Consider the following 22,658-nt stretch of genomic DNA (forward strand, 5'->3'; position numbering starts at 1 on the left):
ATATAAATGTATAATAATTGTGTCAGGATATGTCTCAAAATTGTTATTATGGCCAGGGATTTAGCTCAGTGGTGCTGCTCTCTGCCTCACAAGCACAAAGTCCAGAGTTTGATCCCTGGTATCAAAAAAAAAAAAATTGCTATCATGGGTGAATAATTCCAGGTACCAAGGCCAAAGGCTCATAAAAGAGAAAATATGTAAATGAATTGCAGAAAAGTCATACAATTAAATAAATGGTAATGTAAGGAGTTAACTGAAGCAATACATAATGAACTGGATAAATCGGGTTTTTTTTTCTTTGTTTTTTTTTTTTTTAGACAGGGTCTCACTATGTAGTTGAGAATAACCTAGAACTCAAAATGTAGCCCAGGCTGGTCTCGAAATCACAGCAATCCTCCTGCCTCAGCCTCCTGAGTGCTGGGATTATAGGGGTGCGTCACCACACCCGGCTGAACTGGATAAATCTTGGTAATATAGTGATAAGCAAAATAAAGAGGCCTCAAGAAACAGTATAAAATAAAATTTCCTCTTTTAAAAGTCAAAAACAAGAAAACCATATAATAGATATAGACATAGATATTTATGTATGTATATATAAATATATATGACTAAAATACTTTTAATACATAAAAGTTACTGATCTCAAAATAGTAGACACAAAAAAAATTTTAAAGCAATAATTGTGGGGGGGGTGTTTGTTTTTTGAGACAGGCTCTCACTATGTAGCTGAGACTGACCTGGAACTCACTATGTAGCCCAGGCTGGTCTCAAACTCACAGCGATCATCCTGCCTCAGCCTCGTGAGTACTGGTATTACAGGCCTGCACCACCATGCCTGGCTGCAATAAATATTTTTAATGAACATGATTTTAAAGGGATAGCTTAAGGAAAGCAAGAAATATACTTTTGAATGTGTTTTGTTAGTAAGACATTACTTCTAAGCTGACAACATAATAGAGTTGGAATGAAAGAAAATTCAAAGACTATCAAAAGGTCACTTTTAATAGATTGAAAATCTATAAGTAAATGAAAATATTAATTATGAATTTGAATACTGAATAGTATTGATGTTAAGCAAATATATCAATTTTTAACATTAAAATCAAATTAATGTTAGAGATGACCATATGTTATAACATTTTTTAAAGTTAATACAAATGGACTAACAGAGGACCTAGCTCTGTGCTATTCGATAGGGTTTATATTTCTACTAAGATCTTTCTCAAAGTATGGAGTCCTCTCAGACAACATTTCTTCTTCCCAATAAGTACATATGAAGGAACATTTAGGTAAAAAATTATATTTGAATCTCTAAAGAGTCAACAGTAGCTATATCATCTAGGAGGAAAACATGATATACTCAAAATCGGTAACTATAAAAGGCTAATAAAAAGGCTATTTATAAAGGTGTGGCCATGACAGTATCATTGGCTATCACTGGAGAAAGCTTTTAACCATCTTTCAGTTTAAAGAAAGGAGTGATTTCCAGAACATTTGATGAGAAACCCACATACTCCAAGGCGACCCAGGAAGGAAGGAGCCGCAGGATAAACATGGCTCCACCTCACTCATTTTTCACCCTCAGATCTTCTGTTGATTCCTCCCACCAATCCCAAGTGGAAGGCAGAAGACATGGCAGCAGAACAGAAGAGTGCAAGGTGAGTGCAGAGAGACAAATGGAGAATATCAAACACAGTGCTCTAAGAGTCATCACTAGAAAGATAATAACATGCAGGTATACAGCATATATAATTTGGCTAGGATATTGTAAAAAAATCACAAACCCAAAGATCCACTTTTAAGGAATATGTGTTGAAAACCATTCATCTACAAATATTTAAAAGCATTTTACATGACATTTTACCAGAAAATTTAAATATAAAGAGGTATCTTACAGAATTCCTGCTCTAAAATTAACTTTGTAGAAAAACAATATCAAAGCAAAAAGACCCATAAAAAGCAGCATATGTGTTATTCTAGTCCATTTGTCTTAATATTAAAAAAACAGCACAGACTAGGTAACTCATAAACAATAGAAGTTTATTTCTCACAATTCTGGAGGCTAGGAAAGATCAAGGCACTACCAGCAAGCAGGTCTGGTGTCTGGTGAAGGCTGCTTTCTGTGCTACAAGATGGTTTCTTATTTCTGTGTCCTTCACAGGGGCAAATGTGCTCACATGGCAGAAGATAAAAAGAGCTTAAATTAGCTCCCTCCATTCCTTTCATAAGGCCCTAATCCATTCATGAAGGTGAAGCTATCATTACTTTCCAAATGGACCCACCTCAATTCTACCACAATGGGGATTACATTTTAACATGAATTTCGCAGGGGACGTGTTCAAATCAGAGCATGTGTCACATTCATTTATAAACAAAGACATGCAGGAATTTAGATGAAAATGAAAAAGGCAATAAATATAGGTATGGGTTGACAACAGTCTTTTCATACATATACAGTTATAGTGGCCACACTGACTTGGTGACTCAAATAAAAATATGTGGAGACTTTACTGTAAACTCATCTCTTCATCATGTGTTTTCTTGATTATTTGAACAATAATTTTGTCCTGAAACATGTTGATTACTATCACTCCAAAGCACTTGGTGAGCATATACCACTTTTAGAAGTGCTCTCATTTAAGAAAAAAAAAAGGGGGGGTGCTCTCATTAAAAAATTCACTACCAAGTCTATTCATGTATATGTCATATAGTTTATTTTCTTAAGTATTCTGTTCTTACATATCTATACACATTTTCTTATAAATCAAGCCACATTAGATAAAACATCCTCAGGTGAAGAATGGGTGGAGATGTATGTAGTCCATGGGATCTAGCAAATAACCAGAAGTTGTAATGATTAAAGAAGAAAATCTCAGCTGTCACTGCTGTGGTAGTGGCTTTAACAGAGCCTTTAATATCTTAATCCCTGAATTACTTTTTACATCTTTTTACAATTTGCTAAATAAAATTCTTTCACTTGAATTCTTGTCTCATTGTGTGCTTCTGTAAAACTCAAACTCAACAAGCTCCTTCCAGCTTTTGCCCACTTCTTGTTTCCCTTTGCAAACAAATTTCCTGGGAAGAGTTGGCTCTACGCATCATTTCCAACTCCACTCTTCTCATCCCCTCATCCTGTCAGACTTTCACCACACCACTACACAGTAACTGCTCCTGTTAAGATCATCAATAACTGCATACTGCTCAATTCAGCAGTCAATTCCTAGGAATCATTTTACATGACACATTAGCAGCATCGGCACAATTCTGATTATTCTCTTCTGCATTTGGATCACAACTCACTTTTTCAATGAGGGCTACCCTGCTTTATTTTTCAAAAAATGTAACCAAGTTATGATTAGATCTAAAATGCCCACCAAAAGCCTTGTGTTTAGAGGTGGGACTTTTGGAAGATGATTGAATTGCAGCACTGCTATAATCATCAGAGGATTAATCCTTTGATGAATTCATAGCTCAATGTGCTGTTAGCAGGTGGGGCCTGGCTGAAGATAGATCACCGGTACCATGACCCAGAAGGGTATTCTTGTCCCTGGCCCCTCCTCTCTTCACCCCCTACTTGAAGCTAGCCAACCATGGACTAAGGCGTAAGAAGTCTCCTCTCCTTTAAGCTGTGGTTGTTAGGTATTTTTTCCCAGTGTTGGAAAAATGACTGACACAAACTCCTTCCCAGTCTCAGTACTTTTAATCTCCTTATCTTACTCCATTTAAAAAAAATTTATCTTCTAACACATCATATAGAAAACTTATTGGTTATTATCTGCATCCTTCCTCTAGAAACAAGTCTTGTAAAAGTAAGGAATATGTCTATGCATCATTGCTGATACGCATTGTTCCATACATCTAAGAGCAGGTGGGACCAAATATATGTTCCTCCAAGCTACACAGAAGGAAACAGGATAAATAAAATACTAATGGTGGCAGGTCTCAAAAATTACCAAATTAATTCCCATGATAAAGGAGGGTGCTAAATATGCAAAGAGATAATTAAAACAGAAAGTAAAAGAAAACAGTGATTTAAAAGAAATATAAACATGTACAGAATATACCCAAAAAACAAGTGGAAATCACAAAGCAAAATCAACTCTCTCCCAGTTCACAACAGATAAATTTTTTAAAGTGATTCTGAAACTATAAATAGTACTGATAATAACAGAATGAGAGAGCCAGGGATTTAGCTCAGCGGCACCATGCCTGCCTCGTAAGCACAATCCTGAGTTCAATCCTCGGTGCCACAAAAAACAAATAAAATAAAAGAATGGTATAAGGTATATCAAGAAAAGACTATTGTGGGCTTGATATGAGAGGCGCTAGAATCCAGATCATCAAACATTAAACTAGAAAATCACTTTGCAACATTAAGTATACAATACACAATAAACACAAAATAGTTAATATCCACAACAGCAATGTTCACGAAGCATTAATTCCAGAACGCACACGAATAGGCAGGGACAGACTACCACTTTATGATTTTAATTCATCTTTCAGAGAAGGATCAAGTACAAAAAGTACTACAAGACCTAAACAATATAAACAATAAATTAGATGTGTGTGTGTGTGTGTATATATGTTCATCTTTAATAGGTATTTGTATTTAATCTCGTGGTATTAAATGTTTTAGTTTCTATTCTATTTCCTATGCAATATTATGAAAATTAAGCAACAAAGAAAATTTTAGTGTTTTTTAAAAGCAGAAATATCTACAACATTCCTTGAACCCTATAATAAAACCAAAAATTAATAACATCTTTAAAAAAGTACTTCTACATAGAAAATTTATAATCTTTATTTAATTCTTAGCTCCTTGCTTAAAATCAGAATAACTCAGCCATGTTTGCTTCCGTGTTATAAGCTTATGGTCACAAAAATGTTTGCAATCAAGCTTATTCAACAAAGGATTGCTTACTAACCATTGCACTTCAACATGTTCTCAACAGAAATTCTCTTTTGATTACTTGTAGATTACTTCTATTTTCTCAGTAAATAAAATCATTGGTTGGAAGTGATGATAGAGAAGGAAGCACTGATAATTTGAGGAAAAGGAAAATGTATGAAATATTTAGGAGGCATAGGAAGACAGACCAAGCTTGACCTTCAGGGGTTCCAGACATAACTGAAGGTCAATTTGAGATTGGTGATTATGAATTTAAGCTTGGAAATTAGCGCAGCAAACAAAACAGAATAAGAGACAGTGGGAAGTGATAAGAGATTCAATGGCTAACAGCAGTGGAAAAGTTAAAGAACTGTCAAAGTGTGAATATTATTATTAGCTGGAAATATTAGTGGACTTGGAAATAAGACACTGTACTTGAAATAGACATTACAGAATTCATTGCTGATACTAGAATGACAAGATCAATAGTATGTTAATGAAAAAGAATTGATCACATAGGATGGAAAACAAGATCTTTGGTAGAGAAATAAGAAATAAAGAGATCAAGTATAAAAAGCATTTATATGGATATTTAAATCATGAAAATAGTTGACTGATATATATTAGACAGAATGACAGTAAGCCAGCAGCTAAATTATTCAAAAAGTAAAACAGTAACATGAAAAGGAAAAGATAAGCACAAGACAGTAAGGTAATAAAAGGTAGCACCTGACAATATAAGAATCAAACTGAGGTGGAACTTTACATAGTCCTCCATAGCTAAGAAGGCGGGGGGGACAATAAAGAGTAAGAAGGAGATATATTCCACTTCAACCCAGCTCCATCAAGGATGCGGAAATGAAAACAGTCATTCCTTCAATGACTATACAGGGGAACCATGAAGGGAGTCTTTCTCTGAGCACACATACATTCTTCTGTTGTTACTAATGATAATCCGAAATGAATTTTCTCCCAAAGACTGTGCAAGGACTCTAAACAGCTACATACAGTTGAACACACAAGAGCCAAAAGCTTGAGTTCAAAACACTGTAAGAGCCAGAAATGGAATATGTTCTTGACTTTAGCAATTCTAAGACACATATTTTTAGACAAATCAAAAATAAAAAGGTTACCCCTGCTTGAAAATTTCATAAAGATTGCAAAAAATAAAGTGCCATAATAACAACAAAAAATAGTAAGTATGGTACACAAATTCATATGCAGATTGCCCTCGTAAGCTTCACACACCAGGTAATAATATCTTTTAGAGGTCAACAGACTATTCTTGGTAAGCTTACTTTAAGGAGTAAAATCTAAACAAAAATATAGCAATAAATTAGAAATAGAACGAAAAATGAAAAATCTTGAAATCATTTAATGTTTATTAAAGAGATTATGTTATTTTCAGGTCTTGGTTCATAAGTAAAATCCAAGGAAATAGCACCATCTATTGAAATTTTTCATACTTGAAAATATTTCCAAATTTTGGAAAATGAGACTAGTACGCAACATTCCCCCTCATTGGGCCAAGAGAATAAATTTAATTATTAAAGAACAAATTCTAAAATAATCAAAAAGCCTTACATTAAAAGCATCAATTATTGGCTTATAATTTTAGTCTCAAATATCTCAGCATTTTGACTAAATTCATAAGATTTTATTAAAATAAAAACATTCTCAACCAATAAGGATATGACATTTTTAGAAACTCACAGATATGGTATTCCTGTATGCTGCTTGTATAACCATATATTGCAGAATATCCAAATACTATGATCATGACAACATCTCTACTGTCCAACTCCATAATGTGTGCTGAATGTCCTTCCACAGCATACTGCTGACCATGTCCAAGAACAGTAGGAGTTTTTGTACTCCATGACTGACTGTGTATGTTAAAAACCCATAATTCATCTGTAACATTGCCATAATTTGTTTCAATTCTGCCTCCATACATGAAGATGTTTTCCTGTAAATTAAACATATATATTAATAAAATACTTATCTCTTAGAAGTACATATTAATTAAAACCTAAGCTATGTTTAAATATTATATTTGATAACTGCTCACATTCATAATACATAGTCCTTATCTCAAAACTTAAAAAGAGAATACACAAAAACTTAACTAACATTTTATGTACAGGAGGACATCCATACCTTCAAAAAGTTACATTAAGATATTTCAAACCACTCTTTAAATTATTCTATATGAAGATGCCACTGAAATAATGTTAAAAGGAAAAATGCAACAAGCTAATTAAAATTTTAAAACAAGGGTATAGTAGGTCTACAAGTAAGGAAATGTACTGTTTCCATACAACAGGAAAGTAACATTCTAAATTGCTGATTAACACTACTCATAGTCTTCAATATTTGAATAATCTGAGCCCGAAGTCATTAGTTGAAGTTTATTGTCTATTTGTACTGCTTTGTGCTATTCTCAATTATTCCTCAAGTATCATTCATCAGACAGACCACATTTGTGCATAATGTGAAATACATTATTTTATTAGTACATGATTACATGATGCTCACATTCATCTTAGGGAGTAGGAACTTGTACTAAGCCTAATTTAATTCTTTTTATTCCCCTTCCTCTCCCCATTCTCTTCTCTCCATCTCTAGATTCCCTCCCTCCCTTTACACTTTTGCAACATATAATGATTACATCTACAGTGGGTAACTGGTACATTTATATGACATATCTTAAATACTTTTATGTCCCCTTCCCCTCTACCCATTCCCTCTTCAGATTCTTGATACCCTTCCCATTTGCAAAAGGTCTATACTCCTGTTTTCCTTTTATCAATCCTTTATTTTCCTCTTTATTTGTACTTTGGGTTGCTCACATCAGAGAAATCATGTCATATCTAAGTTTGTGTATCTGATTTCTTTCATTTAATGTTCTGTTCTCAAGATGCATTTATTTTCCTACAAATGTCTCAAATTTATCATTCTTTATAACCGAGAGGCATTCCGCTGTATGTATAGATGCCACATTTTCTTTATCCATTTGTCTACTGATGGACATACAGGCTGCTTCCAAGATATAGGTATTATGAATCGTACCACTATGAACATTGGTATGCATGTATCACCGCAATATGATGTCTTTAACTCTTTTGGGAAGATAACTAGAAGGGGAATAGGTACCTGGTTCAAATAGAATTTCTATTTTTAGTTTTTTGCGAAATCTCCCCACTGATTTCTATAATGGTTGTACAATCCCACCAGTAATATAAAAGTGCTCCTTTCTCACCACAGTCATGCCAGCATGTATTATTATTTGAGTACTTGATGTTGGCCATTCTTTTTGCAGCAAGATGAAATCTCAATGTTGTTTTAATTTGCATTTTTATAATGGCCAGCAAAGTTGAACAGGTTTTCATGTACTTACTAGCCATTTGTATTTCTTCTTCTGAAATTTATCTATTCATTTCAGTTGCCCATTTCTTGATTGGATCCTTTATTTTGGGAAGTCTAGTTTTACTGAGTTCTTTGTATATTCTAAACATTAGTCCTCTGTCCAAGGTGAAGCTAACAAAAATATTTTTCCCATTCTGTAAGCTGTCTCTTCACTCTGCTGGTTGTTTCCTTTACTGTGCAGAAGCCTTTTAATTTGACATAATCCCATCTGTTGACTCTCATTGGTATTTCTTTTGCAATTGGAGTTCTGTTAGGAAAGTTCTTGCCTATACCGATGACTTTTGGAGTTTTGCTTATTTTATCTACCCATAGGTTAAGTGTTTCTTTTTAAATATTTAAATCTTTGACCCAGTTTGCTTTTACTTTAGTACATGATGAGAGATACAAGTCTAGCTTGAAACTTCTGGATAACCAGTTTTCCCAACACTATTTGCTAAAGAAGCTGTCTTTCCTTCAATATATGTTTTTGGCCCCTTTGTCAAATATCAGGGGGCTAAATATGTCTAGGGTTGTTTCTATATTTTCTATTTCTATCTTCTATTTATAAATGTCTGTTTTTGTGCCAATGACATCCTGTATTTTTTTAATCACTTGAGCACATTATTATCACCATTTCTCATGGTTATGGGAAAATATTCATGTTTATTAAATCTTTACAACACTTATAAATTACACCAAAAAACCACTCTCATGATTGAAATAAATAATATAAATCATCACTCTACAAAGCAGAAATAAAAAAAAAAAGAAAACCTCATCAACCTGATAAAGGACACCTAGAACCAGAAGTTCTAATAAGGCAAATAGACAAAAACTAACAAAGGCATTCAGACTGAACCTAGAATGGGAGAAATAAAATTCATATTTGCAAATGATATGAATATATATTCAGTATTGTAAGAAATTTAAAAAGCACTAACAAACAAGTCCACCTCTATTACGGGATCAGTGTAAAACAATCATATTTCTATACATTTGCAATGAACAATCTAAAAATAAAATTATGAAAGAAATTCTACTGACAACAGCATCAAAAGGAAAAAAATAAGAATAAAGTTAAAAGAAGTTCGAAACTTTAAAAGTTATACAAAATTGTTCTACGAAATTTTAAACCATCAAAATAAATGAAAAAATATTCCATGTTTAAGGGTCAGAAGACTTAACATTAAGATGGCAATATTCTGGGGCCGGGGATTTAGCTCAGTTGCGCCAATGCCTGCCTCAGAAGTGCAAGGTCCCGAGTTCGATCCCCAGTACAAAAAAAAAAAAAAAAAAAAAAAAAAGAAGAAGATGGCAATATTCTCTAAATCTATCTACAGATTCAACACAATCGCTATGAAGAGTCCCAGTTGCCTTCTTCATAGAAATTGACAAACTGATTCTAAAATCCATGTGGAATATCAAAAGATGAATAACATAAAGATAACCCTGTAAAAGAACAAAACTGGAAGACTCACACTTCTTGAAAACTACCACAAAGCAAAACTAATCAAGATAGTATAGTAAAAACACAAATCAGTGGAACAAAAGTAACAGTCCAGAAATAAACCAATATATTTATGGCTGACTATTTTTGACAGGAGTGCCAAGACCATGCAAACTGTAAAGAATTACCTCTTAAACAAATGATACTGAGAAAGCTGGACAGCAGCATGCAAAAGAATGAAGCTCACCCTTATTACACTTCATAAACAAACAACTCAAAATACATGAAATAAGAAGAAAGGGACTAAAGGTGTAGGGAAAGTGGGAAGGGTGGGGGAAAGGTAATAAGGGAAAAGAAAAAAATATGAGAAAATGAAGAAATGGAAATGAAGTGTTTGCAAAGGGGAAGAAGAGGAGGGGGTGAAGGGAGGGCAGGGACAAGGGGAAAAAATGAGAACCAAGACCTGTCGTGTAAAGGTACGAGATCCCAACGATGACTGTAACTGTACTGTATACCTAAAATGTACCAATAAACTCAAAAAAATAAAATAAAATAAAACATAAAACTAAAAGATAAGAAACATATGCATATTTACTAATCACTAATATATATAAAAATATTTTTATTTTTAAACATAAACACATAGTTTGTTCTTTACACTAGTTATTTTCCAAATTTTTTGCTTATACACAGAAAATACACAAATTCTGACTTGAAAGGCTTAACCACAGACCACAAAACACATGAATCTATTGATTCAATATAAAAGATAGTGAAGTGACCGACCTATCATTTTAATCATGCTAAATGCATAAATCCCATAAACACATAAAAATAAATGATCCCAGTATAACCTCTGTCAAAACAAGTAATATTTTTTACAGAAATAGAAAACCTTCCTAAAATTCACATGAAATGTTGAGGGACTTGAACAGCCAAAATAGCCTTGGGGCGGGGGGAAGCTGGAAGTCTCACACTTTCTGACTTCAAAACTTACTATAGAACTACAGTAATCAAAAGAGTGTGATACTCCCACAAAGACAAATATAAGTCAACAGAAGAGAATATAGAAACCAGAAATAAACCTTCATGTAAACATCAGATGATTTCTTTTGAGCAGAATGCCAAGAACATTCATTCAACAGGATGCACAAGACACTGGATTCAATCCACAGCACCACACACATACACACAAAAATTATAATTAGAAAGAGAAAAAAGTACATTTTTTGCAAAGTAAAGAGAAATGTTTGTAAATTATATATCTGACAAAGAGGCTAATATTAAGAAATGCAGCTTAATAAAAATATAAGCTAATTCAAAAATGGCAAAAGGCTTGAAGAGCTATTTCTCAAAAGAAGATATACTAATGGCCAATAAGTACTTAAAACTATATAACACTAATCATTAAATTCAAATACAAAAATCACAAAAGGGTACTACTTCACATGCATTAAACCTATTGCTGAAAAGTCAAAACACAAGTGCTGGCAAGGCTGTGAACAAACTGGAACCCATGTGTGCTGCTGGCAGGGATATAAAATAGTGCAGCCATTGTGGAAAAAAGTATCGAAGGTCTTCAAAACATTAACAATCTACATATGATCCAGCAATTCAGCTCCTGAATATACACCCAAAAGAACTGAAAGAATCAAACCAATAGTTATACACAATTATACACACACGTTCATAGAAACATTATTTACAATGGCCAAAAGTGGATGCAATTTAAGTGTCCATCAACAAATGGATGGATACGCAAAAATGGTATATACATACAATGGAATATTATTCACCCTCAAAAAGGAAGGGAATTCTTGACACATACTACAGTCAGGATGAATCTTGAAACCTTTATACTAAGGGAAACAAGCCAGTCACAAAGACAAATACTGCAGGATTCCATCTAAGTGATGTACCTACAGTAGTCAAAGTCACAGACAGAAAGCAGATTGATAGTTTCCAAGGACTAAGGAAAGGAAAAATGAAAATTCTGCTTTAGTTTTGCAAGATGAAAATAGTTCTGGAAATGATGATGATGGCTGCACAATGTGAATGCCAGTGAACTGTACACTTAAAAATAGTTAAAATAGTAAATTCTATGTGATGTGTAATTAACATAATGTAAAAAAAAAAAGTAACTAATGACTAGGTATAAAGCCACTGACAAAAAGTCACACTTTCTTTCTTTCTATGTCTAAAGGGCAATTGTACTACAACGCACTAAATGCACTCTTGATAAAACAGCCCATGATATCTCAAGTTATTGTGATTTGTAATTATTTATGTTCTCATTAAGTGTTTAACGAAATCTGAGATTTAGTAATTTCCCTCTAAGGTAAACTCTTTTTAAACAACTGATGAAAATTATAAAAGCAAAAGTCATACCTGATACAAAGCAAGAGAATGTCCATATCTTTGGAGAGGTCCTCTCAATAGAGTTCCTACATTCCATATACTGCTTTCTAAATTATAACTAAAAGCAAGAAAAGAACTTTATAAGCTAAGATTTATTTCTTAATTTCATATGCTTTTTTCTTGTATACATATTCTCATTAAATTTTTTAAAAATTATAACTAATAAATTAATTTCATGTATAATATTAGAAAGTTTTATGGAGCATTCAGTCTCGTACCATCTCAAATTTAGGATTCAATTGCTTATGTGGATAATATACATGAACCGGGGCAGGATATTAGTACTAGAATTAATTTGCTTAATTGCCTTTAATTAACTAGTTAACCTAAAAAATAGTGAGCTCTTCTGCATTTTTTAAGTTTTAAAAAAAGCTTTTCTTGAAAATGAATGAAAATTCTCTCCATCTTTACAATAACCATTTGCTTTAAGTATTCATGTTTCTTCTTCACACAATTAGTTTAGCATTATATAAACTAACCATTTCCTGTAAAACTTTGACTTATTTACTGATAATTTTTAAATTATGCAAAATAAGCCCAATAGTATAAAAATAAGTTATTCTTGTATTATGGATGCAAAAATAAATAATCTTTCTACTGATCTATTACATATGAAAAGAAAAGTTCTGAAACATGGATCTCAAGTTTAACTAGTAGCATCCCAGCTGTTCGCTATACCCCCAAATCATAATTTGCTCAAACATATGAGAGTACAAAACCAGGCAAGAAATAAGAGTACTAACACAAAAGTATAAATGAGGAGAAAAATAGTGTATAGATATTTGTTCAAATGGGAAGAAGAATAAGAGATGGGGGAGTGAGGAGGGAAGGAAAAGAAAAGAGATTTAAAGAAAAAAAGAATTGAAAGACAAAAATGGAAATAGAGCTGTTGTATCTGGGTAGGGAACGAAGATTTGGAGGGAGAGGAGGAGGGGATTTAAAAAAATTAAGATGTGTTATGTACACACACAAATTGCCAATGATGAGGGTGATCACTGTGTACTGCAAACATGTACTAATTTTTTAAAAAAGCTTTTAATTAAAAAAAATACAGAAGTATTTTAAGAAGCTCACTGTTAGTTGTCCTATTTCTCTTTCTTCCTCTAACTCATTAGGAAAGGCAAGAAACTGCCCCTTCATAAGACATGAGAGTTACCAAAATGGTTTTCAGCATCATTTAACATTTCCTAGCTTAGAGTTACAAGACAGGTATGTATGATACAAATGACAAAATATAGTCAGAATATAACTTCCACAGACTCACACCACTAAATCTACCTACCTCCCAGGTGTCTGCAGCCAACATAATACTTTCCACCAAGTTACCATAAACTAGGACTCAGTACACTATTTCTGTAAAGGGCCAGACAGGAAATACTGTAGGCTTCGCCAGCCATATTGATTTCAGTCTTCCTCTTTATTTGTTTTATAACTCATTAAAAAATGCAAACAAAAAAATTCTTAGTTCTCAGAACCTGGGCCCAACTCTAGTTTGCTGATGACCACTATACATAGCCTTCGTACATTAGATCGCACAGCACTCCAGTAGTCCTGCTGTCTCTCTCCTACATCACCATTTTTTGTCTTACCAGGTAACTGTCATTAGCATGAAAACATGGTGTTATTTTCCCCGTTCATATTTTTAAAAAACTTTTGACCTCACTCCACCTTCAAGCTACTGCCCTGCTTCTTTACTGCCCCATTACTTTATAGTCCCCATCCATGCCAATCTTTCCATCATCTTAAACTAACTCTAGTCAGGCCTTTAACCCTACCACTACAGTAAACTTGATTTTGTTAAACTCATCTTCCTCATATTAAATCCATGGCCATTTTTTGGTCTTCATTTCCTTGACACAGTTAATCAACAGCATTTAGTGTTGTGAGTAACCTTTTAATACTCATATATTCTCTTCCCTTGCCTGTGAGACACTGCATGCTTTTAGTTTTCCTACCTCACTGGTCACTCCTTCTCAGTCCTTTGCTACTTTCTCCTCTTCCACCCAACTTCCTAGTGACACAGTGTCTCAGTTTCAGTTCCTGGTCTTCTCTATCCAAAACTCATTCTAACTCAATCACTGTTTCCATCCTTCCTCCCAATCCAATATATTCTCAACAGCATGGCCACAGTGACTCTTTTGAAGTATTAGTCAAAGCATTTTCAAAACCCTCCCTGACTCAAAAGATCTGTAACATCCTACATGATCTGTCTTCCTCCTCTGTTATCCCTCTGATTTCATGCTTCCCTTTTATATGTCTATATACACACATGGCCTCCTTGTTGCTACTTGAATACCTTACCCTGAGGCACTGTTCTAGCTCCTTTCTGTACCTACAGATTACTGCAGTGCCAATGCCCTGACCTCCTTCAAGTTTCTGCTTACTCTTTACCTTTCTCATATACAGTCCTACTTTGTCGATTACATTCATAACTGTGACCCTCTTCTTTTAACTTTTATTTATACATTCCTGCTATTTACCTGCCTATGTATTTACCTATGTATGTATGTGTGCATATATATAAATTACTTTGGTAAGCATATTTATTTTTTCATTGTCGGTTTTTCTTCACTAACTTTACAACAACAAGGAAATCTGTTACATTCACTGATATATTCCAGGTACAAAGCATATTCTAAGTGTTTAAGCCAGGCATGGTGGCACACACCTGCAATCCCAGCCCTTGAGATGCCAAGGCAGGAGGATCACTGTAAGTTCAAGGCCCACCTGGACTACATAGTGAGTTCAACGCCAGCCAGAACTACATAGTGAGATCTTTTCTCAAAAAAATAAAATAAAATAAATAAACAAATAAATATATAATAGTAAATGTTTAAAACAATCATGCCCATGTTGAATGTTAATTTTTACTAATGTTAATGCACATACATTCTGCAAAATAATTCTCTAACTTAAGCAACAATAATAAAGAAAATGTCTGTATTATTTACTGAACGATTACCTTGAAGTGTAACACCTACACCCCAACTAAATTTGACTTTAGGGCTGGAGATGTAACTTGGTGGCAGAGTGTGTGGCTAGCATATATGGGCCCTTCAAAAATAAATGCTACTCAAGGACCTGAGTTTGATCTCCGCTATCAAAAATAAATAAATAAATAGTGCTACTCTAGAAGATGAATAAAGTGATTATTGATATTATCATTTGTAAAAGCTGTTTAAATATCCTTACTTACATTTGAACTACATTCAGAATGATGAAAAAATTCTCTAATCTGAGAAAACAACAAATTTACTTCTAATCTGATGGCTCATAGTTTATATTGATATAATCTTAGAAATATGAGTATAAATATGTACTTGATATTTTCTAATATGTCATTATCTAATTACCTAATACATATATTATTTTTCTATAAATTAAAAGCTTGATTTGCAAAAAAAAAGTAATTTATATTTACAATTACACCTCATTTTGAAAATGTAAAAGGTGGCAGGATTTCTTACGCCAAACATAGGTATGAACACAGGACTTTATGTAAAGTTAATACTTTCTTACTCAGAATTTATTTATTAAAGCATCATGGAGTGGTAATAAAATTTCTACCCAAAACAAATGTATATACAATGACAAATAATTGATCATAGACAAATTGAGTAGATATTCCCAAATCAATCCCATTTAGCAAACAGATATACCATAAAAATAACAACTTTTTAATAACAAAGAAGTTGAATTCTAAAAACATAGGATATGAAGATATGAAAATAATGACTTACTTCAGGACCATTTGAAAAGTACTGTAGTTAAAAGTATATCCACCAATCACCCACATAAATTTCCCATGTAAAACTGCTTTGTGTGAAGCTCGACCTACTGAAGGACTGAAGGGCTTAACATTCGGCAGAATCCAGTAAGACTCGGTAGATGGAACATTCAAAGAGCAGTCAGGACCTATTAAAAAAGTAAACAACATACTGGATTAAACAAAACCCTTAGATATAGAAACAAACTGTGTGGACTCAAAAACTTAAGAATCTAATGTTCATCTTATTAGTAAATGTAACATAAATAATAAACAGTCTGAAATGTAACTTGCAAGAAAATAGTACATACAATGCCAGGGCAGGGCAATCATCAGTCATGAATAAGTAACACAATTTTAAAAACTGCTTAAATAATATAAAATTTCTGATAAACTCTAGTATCCTACCAGCATATTAAAATTGAAAACAATGTATTCAAGTTCCAGTTCTGTCGCTTACTAGCAAATGTGACCTTGAGTAAATCTGTTTATCTCTCCCATCATCAAGCCTTCATGTATAAAGTGGAAATAATTGATTTCTGGGGGTTGTTATAAATTTTTTAAAACTTTTTAAAACCATAGAGGGCTCTGAATGTGGCTCAATGGTAAAGAACTTGCCTAGCACATATGAGGATGTACGTCTGATCACCAACATCACAAACAAAACAAAAAACAGTAGAAATAAAAGCATTTGCAAATTGTAAGCTATTACACAAATATAGAAGTAATGATTACATTTTTGTTAATATCATTATGAAGGACGACCAAAACGGGCTGCAGTAAGAAGCCTTACATATTTTTTAATGAATTTATATATAATGAAAGAAAAGTCAATTAGTCCAGAAAAATTTCAAAACTATGAAGTTCAAACCACAGCTTTATCTGTGCTCATAATGCTACTCATGAGACTTGCTTTCCTCATCTATAAGATGTCAATCAGCCTAGATCAGTGCTTCTCAAACATAAGTACAGGAAGAATATTTCTAAGGGTAAACATTTTTTTCAACAAATGTGAGGGCTCACAAATTATTTCAATGCTGATAAAACTAAAATATGCTCAAAGAGCAGACATGCTATGCCTCTTCATGCTTAAAGCTCTCCTACAAGTATAAAAATCAACATAACTTTGTAAATTATCCACAAACATAAATCTAACAAAATTAACACAGGTATACTTTGTTTTACTGCACTTCATTTTACTGCACTTCACAAATACTGCTTTTTTTTTTTTTTCTTTTTTACAAACTGAAGATCAGCACTCTGAATGAAGTAAGTCTGTGTCAGTAGCATTTTTCAACTCCATGTGATCCTCTCATGTCTGTTTCTCATTCTGGTAATACTTGCAATATTTCAAACTTTTTCACTATTATTATCACTTTTTTATGGTAATCTGTATTCAGTGATGTTTAATATTTCTATTATATGTAATTGTTTGGGGCACCATACACCACACCCATACTGATCAGCAAACTTAACTGAGAAGTGTTGTGTGAGGTCTAAAGGTTCTACCAACCACCATTACTCTATCTCACTCCCTCTCCTTAGGCACCTCTACTCCCTGAGACACACAATATCAAAATTAAGCCAATCAGTAACCCTAGGATGGTCTGTTAAATGTTCAAATGAAAGGAATGTCTCTCATTTTAAAGCAAAAGCTAGAATTGATTGACTTGAGAAAGGCTTGTCAAAGCCAGGATGGGCTGAAAGCTAAACTTGTGGAAGACTCAAGTTGTGAATACAAAGGAAAAACTTCTTGAAAATTAAAGGAAAAGTAAAACTACTACTTGAGAGAATACACAAATGATAAGAAAATAAAATAGCCTTGTTGCTGATATGGATAAAATTTTAGAGGCTTGAACAGAATATGAAATAATGCTCAACATTCCTTTAAACCAAAATTAGTCCAGAACAAGACCTTAACTCTATTCAACTCATACTGAGTGGTATGGAATCCTATTGTGTCTGTGCTTTCACAGATGCTATGGAAGTCATTACATCTACACTAGCTGAAAATGCTGGCCTGAATCCCATTTCTAGAGTAACAGAACTAAGAAACCGGCATGCCCAAGGAGAAAAAACTAAAGGCATTAATGTCCTAAAGGGTCATATTTCCAACATTGTGGAGGAAATGGTTGTCCAGCCTTTGTTGGTTTCAGTCAGTGCTCTGACCCTAGAAACTGAAACTGTACAGAGCATTTTGAAAATTGATGATGTGGCAAACACTCAGTAATCTGAATACAGTGGCTGACTGGCAGCATTATACTACCAGTACTACAACCCAAGTAGAAGATCTCCATGCTATTCGTTGTTGTTCAGAGATTGTTTCCTCTATGAATTCCTGGACTTGGTCTTCCAGTTGGTATTTGCTTGAAATTGTAATGGAACAACTAAATATTATATCTCTGACTTCAAAATGTTGTTTATCCCCCAGCACTGTATTTGTGATACTTTTGAGACCCTGTACAAGAAACACTATACTCAAAGACTGAAAAAAAAAATTAGAAGTGTGGAAGATGCAGAGAAAAGACTGCAGCTAGGTGAGGATGGCACAATGAAGTTTAAGGAAAGAAACCATCACTGTAAAGTAACAGTGTAAGTAGTAGCAAGTACTGATGTAGAAGCTGGTAAATTCATTGATGTGGGTGACAACAGCAAACAGGTTTTCAGTGTAGATCTAATAGCCTTATACAGGAAGATGTCATCTCAAAAGGAGAGAAATCATTATCTAGCTTCAAAACCTCAAAGGATAGGTTGACTCTCTCATTAGCGGGTAATGCAGCTGTTGATTTGAAGTTTGAGCTCATTTATCTATCATTTCAAAAATCCTACAGCCCTGAAAAATTTTTCATTTAAAAAATCCTAGGGCCTTGAAGAATTACTCTACAATACTCTGCCTGCACTTTATAAATGGAAAAATGAAGACTGAATAACAGCACACTAGTTTACAATATGGTTTGCTGGATATTTTAGGCCCAAGGTTGAGATCTACTGTTCAGAGAGAAAGGTTCTTTTCAAAATATCTGCCCTTTCTGAAAATATACTTAGTCATCCAAGAACTCTGATGGATATATACAAAATCAATGTTGTTTTCAGGCCTGCTAATATAATAGTCATTCTGTAGCCCAAGATCCAGGACTAATTTCAACTTAGAGTCTTATTCTCAAATAAATGTATTTTATAAGGTTATAGCTGCTATCAATAGTAATTCCTCTCATTGATCTGGGCAAAGTAAATAGGAAACTTTCTGGAAAGGATTTCCCACTCAAAATGACATCAGGAACATTTGCAATTTATGGAGAGGTCAAACTATTAACATTTTTTAAAGGTTGGAAAAAAATTTTTAAACTTAAGTTTGGAAAAAGTTGATTTCAACCCTCATGGATGATTTTGAGAGGTTAAAGACTTCATACAGTACATAATGCAAATGTGGTAGAAATGAAAAGAGAACTGGAATTCGAAGTGCAGCCTGAAGACATAACCTGAATTGCTGAGATCTCATAAAACTCAGAGGGACTGCTTCTTATTGATGAGCAAAGAAAAAGAAATTGTGGGGGCAGTGGGATTGAACCCAGTGCCTTTGCACTGAACTACATCCCCCACCCGCTTTTCTCACACAGGGTCTTGCTAAATTCCTCAATTGCCCAAGCTGGGCTCGAACTTTCAATTCTTGCCTCAGCCTCCCTGAAAGCCAGGATTACAGGCATATACTATGGCACCCAGGCAAAAAATGATTTCTTGGCATGGAATATACTCTTGCTAAAGACGCTGTAAACATTGCTGAAATTAGAATATTACATGAACTTAGTTGATAAAGTAGTGCCAGAATTTGAGAGAACTGACATCAATTTAAGTTCTGCTGTGGATAAATGCTATTAAACAATATCACAAAAGAACAATCTCTCATGAAAGGAAGAGTCAATCAATATGGCAAATTCACTGATGTCTTAAGAATTTGCCACACTCACCTCCACCTTCAGTAATACCACTCTGATGAGTCAGCAACCATCAACATCAAGGCAAGACCCTCTACCAGAAAAAAAGATTACAACTCTCTAAAGGTTCACATGATTGGGAGCATTTTTTACCAATAAAGTATTTTTAATTAAGGTAATTACATTTTTAGACATAATGCTACTGTACATTTAACAGACTATATATAATCATAACTTTTAAGTACACTGGAAAATCAAAGCTTTAGTGTGACTCACTTTATTATAATATTTACTTTACTGTATAGTCTAGGACTGAACCTGCAATAACTTCAAGGCACATCCATTTAATAAGATGTCTGATTTTTGTTCCATCTAGATAACTGGCCAAAGTTAAAAGTAAAACTAATCCTGTTACAATGGCTTTTCTTTACAAAAGTTTAGCAAATCTGTATTATTTTGACAACATAATTCTCCTTATTTTTCCTCTACTTCTTATGGGCATTTGAATTCATACAATATGGCATATCATTAGTTATCTCTCATTTGTTACAAAAGTATTACAATACTTTAGTTGTACTCTTTTTTGCCTACATAATAAAAGAGATACTTCTTGATCCCAACCTAATAGCTAATACAGATGCATTGCAATCAAATAGCAGGTGAAACATGTTTGATTATCATTGAATCATCAAACTTCCAACCCTAACCCAATAGAGAAACATTTGGTCATACAGTTTTCACATTCATTCATTCACTAACCCATGTATTCACTCATTTGTTCATCTTCAAGATTGTTTCCAATGCCTACATTATATGGGTCTGTATTTTTTAGGTAAGAAATAGAAAGCATCTTAGATTAAATCTTTAATGATAAGATAAATCATTTGAAATCAGATATGGAAGGCTCTGATTTGAGTAAATACTAAAAAATATTCCTTGGTGAAGGAAATCTATTTCTTTAAAAAAGAAAGCTTTAACTATAATTCTAAATCATTTAGAAATCATTTTACTCTAACTCTAGCTCACTGCCTGTCTTTGGAAATAATTTCATTGAAACACAGCCATTCACATTCAGGTAAGTATTGTCTATGGCTGCTTTGCACTAGAACAGCAGAAGTGGGTAGCCACAACAGAGACCACACGGCATTTAAAGTAAAAAATACTAACCAGTCCAATATGAAACAATTCACCAACATCTAACTGAAGAAAAACTAGATCACAAAATATAATTACATTATAAAATATCATTATATTATGCAGTACTTATAAGCACAATATCTATTAGTATGAACTTTGTATTTTGAGATGAGAGGATTATCTTGAAGGGGCTCTAAATGTAATTGTAGGAGTTCTAATAAAAGAGGGATATTTGACTAGAGAAGAAGAAAGCAATGTGACCAATGATGCTACACTGTTAGACTGAAAGATAACAGACAAGGGGCCTAAGAATGCTGGGAATGCAGCTCCAGGAGCTGGAGAAGTCAAAGAAATAAATTCTCTCCTTCAGTCTCCAGAGGAAGTGAGAGGCCCAGCCATGACTTTGATTTTGATTCAGTGAAATTGCTTTCAGACTTCTGACCTCCAGAATGGTAAGAGATTAATAAGTGTATGCTCTTACAAGAAAACAAATTTGTGGTAATCTGTTACAGCATTTAAAGGAAACTAATACTAACAATTTAATTAATTTCAATAAAAGATTGTCATTTAATGCAGAAAATGGTATTCTATAAATATTTTAAATTCTACTTTCTAATATAAAGTACCTAATTTTCTACACAAAAGAAAATAGCAATCAAAATTTCTTCCTTTGTTACTAGTATATTATACGTAATTTCCAGCAATGATAGTATTAGAAGGAATGGTCTATAGACAAACTCTCCAGATTGTTTTTGCCATATTCTAAATTAATAGGTTTAAAAGTAGAGTAAGTTTTATAAATATAATTTAAAAGTTTAAAGAAAATTAAATGTCTCAATTTATTGTTTTTGGTAGTCTATAAGCAAGTGATTAAAAATATAAAATAATAGACTAAGTATGAATTTAACTAGTTAAATAACTATAGTTTTACTAATATTCAATAACTATAGATTCTTTGTACATGTAAAGACTTCCCTATTGATTAAAAATCTAGTATTTATATCTAATTAGTGGTCGGAGCAGCATCCTAGCACAAATTCTATCAATCAATAGGGGAATGGCCTCAAGCTAGCATATCCAAGCTCTAACAAAAGGGTATAATAAACTAATATATATAATAGTGAAGTTTCATTAAGATTTAATATCCTACCTTCTCTACCTGCTATATTTAACAATTCAAACAGCATAAGTTAATTTCTAATGTTCTAACTTTAAGCACTAAGAGAAAGGCTGCCAAGAGTCAGAATTTTGAGAAAAAAAAAGGCTATTCTATAATCTTAGAGTAAAATTATACTCTGATCCCACTCAAATTTATACCTCTAACCCCACAATCTCTCATGAATTCAAGCTTGATATTTCCACTTGGATGTGCAATAATCAACCGAACCTTAGCATGTTCAAAATGTAAACCTTAGGGCTGGGGGTATATCGCAGTGATAGAGTACTTTAGCATGCATGAAGCCCTGGGACCAATCTCCAGAACTGGAAATTTCAGCTAGCACACAGGTTTTTAGGAAGATGGAAAAAAAAAATCTTGTATGAAGAGCTTAATATTTAATACTACAAAAAAACTTTAGAACTTTATTGTTATTCTGAAGTCAATTCCCACATTTTGTATTTAAGGAAACTAAGTATAATCAGGTCAAAAGGCAAAGTAAT

The 22,658-nt window shown here is 33.3% G+C and overlaps 1 protein-coding gene across 1 annotated transcript in view; it reads right to left on the bottom strand.

Annotated features, from left to right (window-relative positions):
* Positions 1–22,658, bottom strand: part of Atrnl1 (attractin like 1) — a 656,020-nt gene that overhangs the window by 612,664 nt on the left and 20,698 nt on the right. The window contains exons 6-8 of the mRNA XM_033761235.1: positions 15,905–16,079; positions 12,135–12,222; positions 6,605–6,860 (exon numbers count right to left, since the gene is read on the bottom strand). Coding sequence (XP_033617126.1) covers positions 6,605–6,860; positions 12,135–12,222; positions 15,905–16,079 — 519 coding nt within the window. The remainder of the gene's footprint in view (positions 1–6,604; positions 6,861–12,134; positions 12,223–15,904; positions 16,080–22,658) is intronic.

This window comes from Fukomys damarensis, unplaced genomic scaffold (assembly GCF_012274545.1).
Source record: "Fukomys damarensis isolate Sample0158 unplaced genomic scaffold, DMR_v1.0_HiC HiC_scaffold_8, whole genome shotgun sequence".
NCBI classification, from domain to species: Eukaryota; Metazoa; Chordata; class Mammalia; order Rodentia; family Bathyergidae; genus Fukomys; species Fukomys damarensis.